The sequence below is a fragment of the Bos javanicus genome, chromosome 6 (assembly GCF_032452875.1).
Source record: "Bos javanicus breed banteng chromosome 6, ARS-OSU_banteng_1.0, whole genome shotgun sequence".
NCBI classification, from domain to species: domain Eukaryota; kingdom Metazoa; phylum Chordata; class Mammalia; order Artiodactyla; family Bovidae; genus Bos; species Bos javanicus.
Genome location: NC_083873.1, coordinates 44,177,978 through 44,190,497, shown reverse-complemented (window position 1 = coordinate 44,190,497; position 12,520 = coordinate 44,177,978). Strand labels below are relative to the sequence as shown.

Below are 12,520 nucleotides of genomic sequence, written 5' to 3'. Positions count from 1 at the left end.
TATAAAAATCTTCATGTTCAAGTAGGTAATTTTTGGACTAATCATTGGTGTATCAGCACCTCTCTACAGAATTTCTTTCCTTTTCTCCCCCAGCATTGATTTTCTGTTTATGAAAGTAATGCATGCTCACTGTGAAGCATTCAGATAATAAAGAAAACCTGGCCTGACTTTAAGTAGCAGGACTCCCGGTGTAGCCAGAAGAGGATTTGGCGTTCTAGAGAATAATTAACAAAACTAGTTTTAAGAGCCCATTTATTGCAGAAAATAGGGGAATTACCTGTCCTAGGGAATGAGAACTGTTCAGATGTTGCCAACACTTCCCCCAAATGTCCTGTGGTCCCAGAATAATGACTTCTTTTCTAGGAAAAGGAGAAGATGCTGTGGTCCAGTGGATAGGAAACACTGCCACCAGCTTTCTTAGTTTGCAGAAAATATGCCCAAGTCTGCCTTTTCAAAGAAAGCTATCAGACCACATCAGAGGCAAAGAGGGTATAGATTCCATATCTTTTGATTCATTTATTCTTAGAGCAAATCCACATTTCCCAACTGTGCTGATGACTGTCATGTAAGGTTTGCCAAAGGGTTCTGGGGTCAAATAATTTGGGAAACACTCATGCTGTTGTTCATATTGCTTGAAGCTATGTGATTCACATCCACATATTGCAGAACAGGAAAACCTGAAGTAAAGAGACCCATGTTGCTTCTTTTCATGTTGTTTTCTGAAACTTAATTGACTGTGGACTTTTTTTTTAAAGTAACATCTAATATTGCCTAAGGGCTTTCCAGTTGGCTTAGCCAGTAAAGAATCCACCTGCAATTCAGGACACCCTGGTTCCATCCTGGGGTGGGGAAGATCCCCTGGAGAAGAAAATGGCAACCCACTCCAGTATTCTTGCCTGGAAAATTCCATGGACAGAGGATCCTGGTGGGCTATAGTCCATAGGGTGTCAAAGAGTCGGACACAACTGAACAACTAAGCATGCAAGCAGGCCATATTCTCTAAAACTATTTGGGTCAAAAAAACAAAGAAACCAAGCAAAAGCAGTTCCTGTGTCTTTATTCTGGGTGCACAGCCTTTTCTGGGGGGCTTTTGCATTTCTGGTGTTCATGTTTTTCTTGGATGAGAAGATGAGTGGGGCCAAGGATTCATCTGTCACTTCCCTTGTTCCAGGCATTGTGCTGGCCACTCTTCTTGCCTGACTGCATTTGAACCCCACAGCACCTGAGATCCACCCCACTCCAGTACTCTTGCCTGGAAAATCCCATGGACCGAGGAGCCTGGTAGGCCGCAGTCCATGGGGTCGCTAAGAGTCGGACACAACTGAGTGACTTCACTTTCACTTTTCACTTTGATGCATTGGAGAAGGAAATGGCAACCCACTCCAGTGTTCTTGCCTGAAGAATCCCAGGGACGGGGTTGCACAGAGTCTGACACGACTGAAGTGACTTAGCAATAGCAGTAGCACCTGAGATCCTCACTTTGTAGATGAGGACCCAAGGCTCAAAGCAGTGATGTGCCTTGTTCAGAGCCACTCGGTGAGGTAAGTCATGGAGCTGAGGGAAGACCATGGTTGTGGGCCCTGCACCAGGGCACTCAATACTTCCAATGCCCTTACCCTTCAGCATAGCAGACACAGACCCCACTGCATCCTTCCCACGTTGGGAACCTATTAGAGGTATTCATCAGTTGCTTTTTAAAAGAAGCTGTAGTCGGAGTGCACCATTACACACAGATCCCTCTTGGTGAAGACTGCTTACCATTCATACTCAAATAACTGAAAATTAAGTGTGTGATGTATATATATATATATACATATATGTATATATCCATATCTATTTATCCATTCAACCATCTATCCATTCATCCATCTATATGTATATATATCTGGCTTCCCCAGAATGCATTCCAGAGCCTGAAACATAGTAGGAGCTTGGCAACAAATATTTAGTGACATAAAATGGGGAAATGAATGCTACATGAAGCATGTGTTCATGTCCTTACACTCCCTAGCCTCCTCTGCTTTGTTTTTCTTCGTAGCATTCATCACTACTAGACATGTGCTTACTTGTTTTACATTTTCTTATGTATTAGAAAATACATAAGAAATTTGGGTGTCTCCCCAAATTTGGATGTAAACTCCTGGGAGGAAAGTTCTGTGGGTCATTTATTCACCACTGTGAATTCAGGGAAGGTGCTCAGTAAATATTTGGTGAAAGAATAAATGGTTAAATAGAGGTTTTTACCATTACTTCTACTCTTCCAAAACTCTTCAAATTGCTTTCTTTATTTCTCTACTTCTCTCTCAGGAGTAGTTAAAACTTACTTAAGGCTGTAAATAAAGGAAGTCTATGTTCTTAGCTATTTTATCCAGTGTAGCAAATATGGAAGGGCTCTGGGTTCATGGGTGTAGGCTATTTGCAAGACAAAAACACTTACAAACCCTGTGTACAGGAAGGTGTACCGTCATAGGGACAGGATATTCAATCACCACTTTCTGCTTTCTACAACAGCATGTTGCTCGCTCAGCGCAAGGGTCTTTGGCAGAAATCCCATGTTAAAAAAATAAAAATCCAGACAGCATCTCTACTTCCTATCCACTAGAACCACACCCTGCTGGGCTTCTTAACTCAGGATGGAAAAATGTTTCAATATAATTAATCTCCTTTGCAATTCTGTTAAAAACCATTTTCCCCTCTCAAGATTTTATCCAACAGCCAAAGGGATCTGGAAAGGATAAGGACCCCTGAAAAGCTTTGACTAATATAGAATGAGGGTAATATTTTGGTTGGTGCTTAGGTAGGGCAAAGAGTTGAAAAATAGGTTCTAATCTTTGAAGTTAAAAAAATACGTGTCTGTGTAGTATTTCCCCTTGTTCCCTGCTCCCCATCTGTAGGTGGGTGCATCACAGTCTCTCTCTGTCACACACACACACACACACACACACACACACACACACACTCTCTCTCTCTCTCTCTCCACTCCTTGATGCCAGGAATGCTTCTGACACTCTGCAGGTGAAACCTTGCTCCCTGGGCAGGGTGGCCCGTGGTCACCTCCACTTCTGTGGAGCAGTCAAAAATAAGCACGAGACCTACTCGGAATGTAGAGTACAGTTGAAAGGCATTTTGCCAAAATGTTTTCCGACCACCGAGTGGTAGAGATTGAAGCATGCCCAGCCCTGATTGGATTACCACAGCCCCAGAAGCATTTTAATCTCAACTGCAGTTACTTGCCGTGGGGAGGGAGCTGGGGAGGAGAGGCGATGATTGAGGGGTGTGTGTGTGTGTGTGTGTTTGTGTGCAGTGGCAGCTTGTGTCTCCCAGTCTCCCGGCTGGTGCTGGGAATATGAAAATACTTACCACGGAGATTAAGTGAGGGATTCTTCAGTAGGGTCTGTTGATAACTTCCCTTTAATTTGGATTCTGTTGTATAAAATCTTTGTCAAAACAGGCTTATAGCACACACAGCCTGGCGGTGGCAGATTGTGTATCAGTGGTTGATTGTACTCAGGGAATAAACCAAAGCTTTAAAGAGGGATATGTTTTCATAATGGATGTGTGTTGGGGGTGGGGAGGTGAAGGAAAAAAAAAACAAAACTGAATTGTTAAGAAGGGACCCTTTCATAGCTCAAAGCAGCAGAGTAGGAGAAAGAAGTAGGCTAGAGCATGAATGCCATAGAACTACCAGAAAAACATTGTTGTCAAAATGAATGGTGTTTATCCACTTATATACTCATATCTAACATTATATTAGTCAAAAAAATGTAAAAGCCCAACCTTGGAAGGAATTTAGCTTCTTAGGCCACACAGAATAAAGTAAACCATCCTAGGCAGTGGTTAATTACATCCAGACTAAAAAGTGGGAATACACCGGGTTTTCTGCCTGCCTGGGGCCTAGAGTCCATATGTAAGGGAAGATGTCCTGTGATTAGAGGTGAATGTCATGGTCATGAGTGAGGCAAGATGACCCTGCAGGACGGCTGGCAGGGGAATTGAGGATTGAGAGGCATGTATGGGCATGGAGAGGTCCAACCTCTGAAGGTTGAGCTGTTTGCACTTGAGGCTGAGGGAGAAGGAGAGCCAGGGCAGGGATTCAGGAATGCGGTCCTAGGGGAGGTAAAGATAGATTTGCTTGGCATTGGCATTTTAGATGGATCTGAGTGATGAGAGATGAAAGCTAAAAAATGGGAGCAGGAAGAATGACAATGGAAACATTTTCTGTCACCCAGAGACTTTCCTGGTGGAGTAAAATAAAGGAATGGGTATATGCTGATTTCTGGAGTGATATTTATGAAAACAGGTCAGAAAAACTGACAAGGAAGCAAGCATAGAGCTGGTTGGAATAGGAGTACCCATGTCCTTCTGTGTACTAGGGTTGTATAAACCCATGTGCACGCAAATAAGTGGCAAAAGTTACTGGGGAAGCTTCAGGGTGGAAATTTATAGCTATTATTTCTGTGGCCTCTAGCTACAAGAGCTAACAGGTGAAGATAGTCAAGAGACCCAAAGTGGGGAAAAATGACATTTTAACATTTTTGTCAGGTAGGCAATTTAAAAATAAACTTGAATTCAATATATACCATTAATGCTAGAGGTTGTGTTATAACAATGCAAAAATGCCTTCTTTTCGATAGTAGTTAAAAAAAAAAGTATGTCGTGGGGAGCGGGGGGCTAGGAACCATATATAGTTGAGGCATATGTGACCGTGACAGCAGCCCCACAAAGCTATTGAAAATGTACCACGAGTCTGCCCTCCAGAATTAACACCGTAACCTAGGTCAGGGACTCACTATTATCCTAATATCTGCTTTTGGATTCTGTCCAGTCCCATTAGCGATTCCCTTGTTGATTGCTCTGTTACTTGTGAATGTTAATTGCTTCTAAATCTCTTTGGCTGTTCAGATGCTTGGGGGAAAAATATCTGACTGGTGAAGGTATGGGTTTCTTTAATGTGCAAGTAAATAAGAAGTCTGTTTAGAGGCCCCACTGAAGTGTCTGTGACTCAAGATGTCATAAGTGGCTGATGTGGCATCTTCCTTTGCATGTCTGTTGTATGTTGGGGTGTAATCTTGGGGGGGAATGAGCTTTCTGTGATATCTGGGGTGTTTGTCCTAAATTGGCATGCTTGTAGATTCTTCCCTCTGGGATTTCTACTTGTTTCCTATGAAATGACTTTGCTACCTTCGAGATAAGCTTCTACTGAGAAAGTGGTATGAAATCAGAAGATGTAAAAATATAATTTGGCCCATCACTTGTATGTTGATCTCCATAGTTTCCGAACCAGAAGTGAAAGTGAAAGTGTTAGTTTCTAAGCATGTCCGACTCTGTGTGATGACATGGACTGTAGCCCACCAGGCTCCTCTGTCCATGGAATTCTCCAGGCAAGAAAACTGGAGTGCGTTGTCATGCCCTCCTTCAGGGGATCGTCCCAACCCAAAGATCGAACCTACATCTGTGGCTCCTGAATTGCAGGCAGATTTTTCTTTTTTTTTTTTTTTTTACCATCTGAGTCACCTGAAAAGAAGGCAGCTTGAAAATAAACTTCTGAAAATTTCTTATTTTGCCATTGGGAAACAAAAGGCCCTGGAGGGTGAAGAGGTCAGGGTCACGGAGCCACCCACAGTGATGCTGGTTGGAGAGCAAGGTGACCTGACTCTTGGGCCCAGTGCTCAAGCAGTCAGGAGAAGGGAGAATGATAAAATGGGCATTTATTATAGTTTTCAGAAACAATTCATTGAGAATGATTTTTTCCCCTTTAGCTGGAAAAATCTATTATGATCCAGTTTTGAGATGTATTTATTAGTAATTATAATAACATCCCAGAGAGAGTAAAAGGAGATACAGGAGAAAGGCCAAGCACCCAGTTCAGCACTGTGATTCATCTGTTCAACCAGTGTTTATGGGGTCCTTTGACCTTAGGATTCATTTAGTGGTGAATGAAGCAGTCCCTCACTCTCATGGAGCTTATAGTGGCGGAAGGGAGGTGGGGAGAAGAATTAGAAAAATAAGTTAAGAGATGGATCAATAACATTAGGCCGCGTGAAGATTCCTGGAGAAAGAGAAAGAAGAGGGAGGGAATGGAGCCTGATGAGTTAGCAATGTTGTGATAGTTTTAGGTGGACAGCATAGCAGTTCGGCCACCTATCCATTCTCCCCCAGACTCCCGTTCCATCCAGGTTGACAGGAGGACCTCGTTGGTTACCCATGTGTATGTGTCAGTTCCAAACTGCCTTACTGTCCCTTCCCCTCCGCACCATGAGTTCGTTCTCCAAGTCTGTGAGTCTGTTTCTGTTTTGTAAACAAGTTCATTTGAGTCTTTTTTCTTTTTTCTGTTTTTAGATTCCACATATAAGGAATATCCTACGATTTTTCTCTTTCTCTGTCTGTGTGTCGGACATTTTTAAGGAGACACAGCTTTTATGAACCAAATAGTTTGTCTCATAAACAGAGCCGAAACTCATCTTTTTGAAAAACATTGCCTGAAGGAGCTATCCTTCTGGGACTGGTGTTTGTGACTCACCAGGAGTGTCCAAAACCATTGAATCTTTCCAGATAAATCAGAGAGATTGTTACTGTACTCAAATCCTTGAACTGTAAGATTTTAAGTTTCTTGATGATTGTTGATGAAATTTTTTGATGAAGTCCTTATTATCTACACATTTTTGTGTCCTCCAGGAAACCACCTGGAGCACTGAACTTGTATATAGTGGGAACTCAGTAATTGTTAATTATTTGGTCAGTGGCCAAATAAACGGCCTGAGAGTGGCAGAAATGATGGGGTGTCCTAGAAAGGGTTGTTAAAAATATACGCTTCTAAAAATGTTGTTAAATGAGATTATTTCTGAAGCTTCTGACTTCCTTGGAATAATTTTTAAAGACAAGTCCATATGCTGACATGTGAACATAAGTATGTGTATAACAAACTGAACTGTAGTAATGTTATTTTCAGGCCAAATTTTAGTTAGATGATTGTATTTTGTCAATTTAAATTTTTTCTCCTTGTTTAAACTGGATATGGGAAGTTTTTTTTTTTTTTTAACCTTTTCTCTGGTATTAAAGGAATATTGGTCTCTGAGCTCTTTGGACCAAGTACGATTCTGCACTATTTTATTCTGGGTAAAATGTATTTAATACATTGAGATTGTGGTGGAAATTACATGGGAAATATCAGTCCCCAAGGAAAAGATAGGTGGTCAAGTTGTATTCTGACAGGGAAGATGAAAATTGTAATTCTTGTTCTCCCGTAACTGAATTCTCTCAGTATAACAGGCCAATAATTTATTCTCCTAATGCATTTCTATATCCCCATCTGCAAAGTGGGGGTAACACAAACTTACCCTCTGCCTTTCAGGTTTTTTGCGAAAATCAGTGAACTAATATTGGTAAAATTGGAGCCCCATGGATGAAGGGTACTTTGTAAGTATAACACCTTATTGTCATGTTATGTTCTGTGCATATGTATGTTATGTATTGTATAAATATCAGATGTCTGTTTTTGCTGTATTAGGAAATCAGTAACTCTGAGTTTCACACCCAAGTATTGAGAATCTGAATTCCTTTCAAGAATTTAACATTACTGAACTCTCTAATCGTTTGTCAATATGTTGAATGTGCAAAAGTCTGACCAACCCCCCAAAATATTCAATTCATGTTTACTGGACAATTTGGAAGAATACATGTCTGCATATTGTGTAAAAGTGTTGGTATCAACCCTGGATATGAATGCAAGGTATCCGAATTTCTCTTCCCTTATCTCTGTCTCTCTCCCTCCCTTTTTTTTTTTTTTTTGATTTTCATTTAACTCTGTGTTTTGATCAGTCCATTTGCATCTCAAAGAAATGATTGGTTTCTGGAAGACACTGCACGTTTCTCTGAGGTCCGTGATGTTTTGTTAATGATTAAACTGAAGGAGACATCTCTTAGATAAATTGCTAAATATTGTGTTTCCATACTTGAGGTGGGGGAGGAGGTCAGCTACAATGGTGAGCTAATGGATCACCCCCTTGTGACCATGTGACAGCCCAGGTGACTTGGGAGAGGCCTGTGGTCCACGGAATGGCTGAGGGCTGCAAGTTACAAAGCCCAAGAGTAGGCAGAAGCTGTAGAATCCTACAGCAGCTGCTTCGACTGATTTTTTCTGCTGCATGGGACATATTTTTATTTTGGGAGGTTAACCAGTGCTCTGGCATTGTGTGAACAACTATAGATTGGCCAACAGCATGCCTAGCTTAATCCATGGTGTATATATAGTTGTGTATATATATACACACACACACATATATACACACATATATATATACACACATATTTTTAAAGAGTGGCTATCACCCTTTAAAAACTCCAAAGAGAGAAATTGAAAAGGGATTGTGACTGCTTATTGAAGCCTGTTTTGTGAGTTCCCCTGAGATTCACAGGCTATAAGATCTTATATCTGGAAAGGTCCATGCATGTTTCATCTCTGGTCCGATTTCTTGGCCAGTTCTCAGGATTCCATCTAATGGGTGCCCGAGCACCCCCAGAGGCAGACCTGCTACTGCAAGAGACAACTCTTTTCTGTAAGAGCATTCTTTCTTGAGTTGAACCCAAATCCACCTTCTACATATCTTGCATGCTCAGGTCCTGATTTTACCACCCATCCCTACAAAGAACCAGTCTTCCTACTCCAAAGTGATACCATTTTTCAAATATTTGGTGGTACTTACTGAGTCCCCCTTAAAGTGGTCTTGGTCAGCATCAGTTCCCTCCACAAGCAGAGCTTGTCTGCTTTGACTTCCCAGCTCTTTACCCACTGGAAGGTTCTTATTCTCTGTGTCTTTCTTAACAAGCCGCACTGAGAGTCCTTCTGCAGGCCCTCTTCTGCATCTCAGAATCAAGAGATCTAATCAAAGATCCGCAAGAGAATGACCTGGAAGGAATCGTCTGGAATCACATTCTCCCATGGCTTGGTTTGAATAATGGCACAGCAAAACCCACGTCCTTCTGTGAGGTGCAGATGATTGACAGGGAGAAAGTTGTTTTGGTTAATAATACAATCTGCTTGCCTCCTGGAGACGCAGCAGTTGCCTACTAATTCGTTAGAAGTGAATTAAGGTTGTTTACCGATGTTTTAAAGTAACTGTCAGAGTGGAAAAAAAAAGTTCATCCTGGATGAGACCACTCACCTACTTGCGAGTTGCTGTTTATTTTAAGCTGAGTGCATAAATAATATATTGAGATACGAAGGGTGATTTCAAGCATTAGAACACGAAGCCTCCTGTTTACTAACTGTCATCGGGCTGAAGAGAATTTAAACAGCTCTGAACCTTTTTGTCTGTGAATGCAAGGCATGAAATTAACTTTCATTTCATCGTTAGCAGAAAGCATGATTAAGGCAGTCTTGTTGATGTGTCTTCTGCCGATCGGGGGCTCTTTTGCTATTCAAGACGAGCCTGGCAACAGAAACAAGGATTTGAAACAAGAGCCTCTCCCCAGCCCTGCCACCACCTCAGAGAAACACAAGCAGGGATCTGTCTGGGACACTGAGTCAGTGTGTTCTGAATGTAAAGGGAAATAGTGAAATAATCCTAGGCTGGGTTCAGGGGTTCTAGTCCTGACCACCAGGAACCCTGTCTGAATCTCACTTTTTCCCCTGTAGAAAGGGCATCATAGCCTCTGCTCCCACTGCTTCCCAGGAAGATGGTGAGACCCCAGTGATGTCATTGTTGGGCAGCGGCTTTGAAAAGTATCAGGTGTCACATCTGGGCAGGACAAGGCTGTGTTTTAGGTGAATTATATAGAGTAACTCATTTCATCTGCCTGACAAAGCTATAGGAAAGGTATTGTGATTATCCTAGTTTTCCTACTGCAAAAACGGAAGCTCGGGAAAGCAAAGGGGACTTGCTTCATTGTCCCACAGCTAAATGGTTGCAGACTGGGATTCAAACACCAGGCAGCTGGGGGCCCGAGTTTGTGTTCTTAGCTATTACTTACTTGGGAGAAGTGGCCAGGTTTTCCTACATAAGATTATGCCTCCTGGTCATGGTCAAGTAAATGAAACATCATTCCTTATGGTCTGGACCAAATTTAGCTTGAGAAAATGCAGGTATGACTTTTCCAGGAGGGAATATCAGCAAAGAAGATTCCCATTTGGGTAGGGATGTAGCCAATGGTATGGATTAATTATGTTTTATGTGTAAAGAGTCTGTTGATACTTAGATGAAAACCCCAAAGTGAAAAGACCTATTACATGGAATGCTTTCGGAAACAAGAAATGTGATTTACCTTTTGTCCCTGTAAACTTGAAAGTGTGATAGCCTTTGGAGTATAAGGAGAGTGTTAGAGAATGAATAGAAAATGTATGGAATGTTTAATTTTGCATGATTACATTTCATATGCTGCTGCTGCTGCTAAGTCGCTTCAGTCATGTCCAACTCTGTGCGACCCCATAGACGGCAGCCCACCAGGCTCTGCCGTCCCTGGGATTCTCCAGGCAAGAACACTGGAGTGGGTTGCCATTTCCTTCTCCAACATATGGGGCGGTGGCAAATAGAAGTGTGTGATAATATCATAGCATACCTATTTTAGATATTTTGGTGAAATGCTCCGGGTTTTACAGTCTGATACATTGACCCTTTGGGATAGGTCCTTATTAAGCAGATGAACAGGAATGTATTGTGAATGTATTCGCATCACTGAAAATATATAACTTGTATAACTACTTTTTAAATTTATATTTTATATTATTTGAATTTCGAAAGAGGAAAGAACCTAAAGTTATTGGTGAAAAACAAAAGTGATGTGAATTTGCACATCTTTTCCCTTAAAATATGCTCAGTCAGTAGCAGGGTTATACTTAAAAAGTAGAGTGGCATAAAGCGGGGTCTGGTTTACTTTTGATTTCCAAATGAAGCAGTTAAAAAATAAGACTATGTGCGTAATCTCAGAAAAATGGACAGGCTCATGAGAAGTTGTCAGCTGAGGGGTAGACTAAATCCTGCAGTTCCAAATTGCAAAAATCTCAGCAATTGCTATTGTGCCCTAGCACTTGTTAATACAATAAGATAATTGCATAATTAAATACACTACGGAATTTCAATAATTGGAGACTTTGTTTCCTCATCCCAATATGCCGCTGGCTGGTATTGGAAAGCACTGCAGTGTTTTCGGGAGGCCAGATCATTCTTTCACATCACGTCCTCCACAGTGTACTGTGGCTCCTCTGGCGGTTCTGAGACACTTCCCCTTCGGGTTATTTTTAGGTGGTTATATTTAGACAAGGTGAAATTAAGCAGGAAGTCCCCCAAACTCTGACTTGGCCATGGGAATTGAGGATCATTTTGCTAAAAGCATCCCTGGTGCCCTCTAGATCTTTCTAGGTATTAATACTATTGGGTGAAAAACAAGCTGAAGACAAGTTTTGTTTGGGGATGGGGAGTACCCCTTTGGGTCAGAATTGTGAGAGAGTTTAAAAGAGTCACTGAGAGGGCAGGCTTCAGAGCCGGGTTCCTGGGTTCAAACTCTGGGATAGCCTCTTACCTGCTGTGCAGCCCTGGGAAAGATATTCAAACTCTCCTGTGTGCTTGGATTTCCCTGGTGGTTCAGATGGTAAAGAATCTGCCTGCAGTACAGTAGACCTGGGTTTGATCCTTGGGTTGGGAAGACCCCCTGGCAAAGGGCATGGATACCCACTCCAGTATTCTTGCCTGAAGAATTTCATGGACAGATAAGCCTGGCAGGCTACAGTCCATGGGGTCACAAAGAGTTGAACACAACCGAGCGACTAACACACACACACACTTTCTCTCTCTCTCTCTCTTTCTCTCTCTCTCTCCTGTGTGCTTATAGGTAAAAAGAGACTCTTAGCCTTCTTGCAAGGCTTAATTGAGTCAATGTATGAAAAGAGCTCAGGAAATACTAGGCAGCTTTTAAGCCCCAATACGTGTTAGCTGGTATTATTAGGCAATCTGGGAGGAAGTTTCCTAGTCATCTAACTGTGGCAAATCTTTGCGGATGAACAAATAAGTAGATTTATGGTTTTATCCATTCAAGAAATATTTATTGAATACTTTATACCATCCTGAGTGTCAAAAAACCAAAGATGAATAATATTCATACCCTGCCCTGAAATAGTTCCATGGAATTGGGAAAATAGACATGCAAATAGATGATGATGATGATGATGATAAAAATTATAGCATTAAAACAGTATCTGGCAGATAGTGAGATATTTTAGCAGGAACTGGTCTGTCATCACAGTGTCTCTGGCACCTAACACAGAGATGAATAAATGAGTGGCAGGAATTTGGCTTAAGATTATTCTGTTTGAGAGTCAAAATGGTTTGCGTGCGTGCATGCTAAGTCACTTCAGTCGTGTCTGACTCTATGTGACACTACTGACTGTAGACTGCCAGGCTCCTCTGTCCATGGGATTCTCCAGGCAAGAAGACTGAAATGAGTTGCCATGCCCTCCTCTAGGAGATCTTCCCAACCCATGTCTCTTAACATCTCCTGCTTTGGCAAGCGGGCCCTTTATCACTAGTAC

The 12,520-nt window shown here is 41.8% G+C and overlaps 1 protein-coding gene across 3 annotated transcripts in view; it reads left to right on the top strand.

Annotated features, from left to right (window-relative positions):
- PPARGC1A (PPARG coactivator 1 alpha) overlaps positions 1-12,520 on the top strand; it is a 718,583-nt gene that overhangs the window by 204,677 nt on the left and 501,386 nt on the right. For all 3 annotated transcript variants that reach the window (XM_061419795.1, XM_061419799.1, XM_061419797.1), the window contains exon 2: positions 7,352-7,416. In XM_061419795.1, coding sequence (XP_061275779.1) covers positions 7,399-7,416 — 18 coding nt within the window. In that variant the 5' untranslated portion in view covers positions 7,352-7,398. The remainder of the gene's footprint in view (positions 1-7,351; positions 7,417-12,520) is intronic.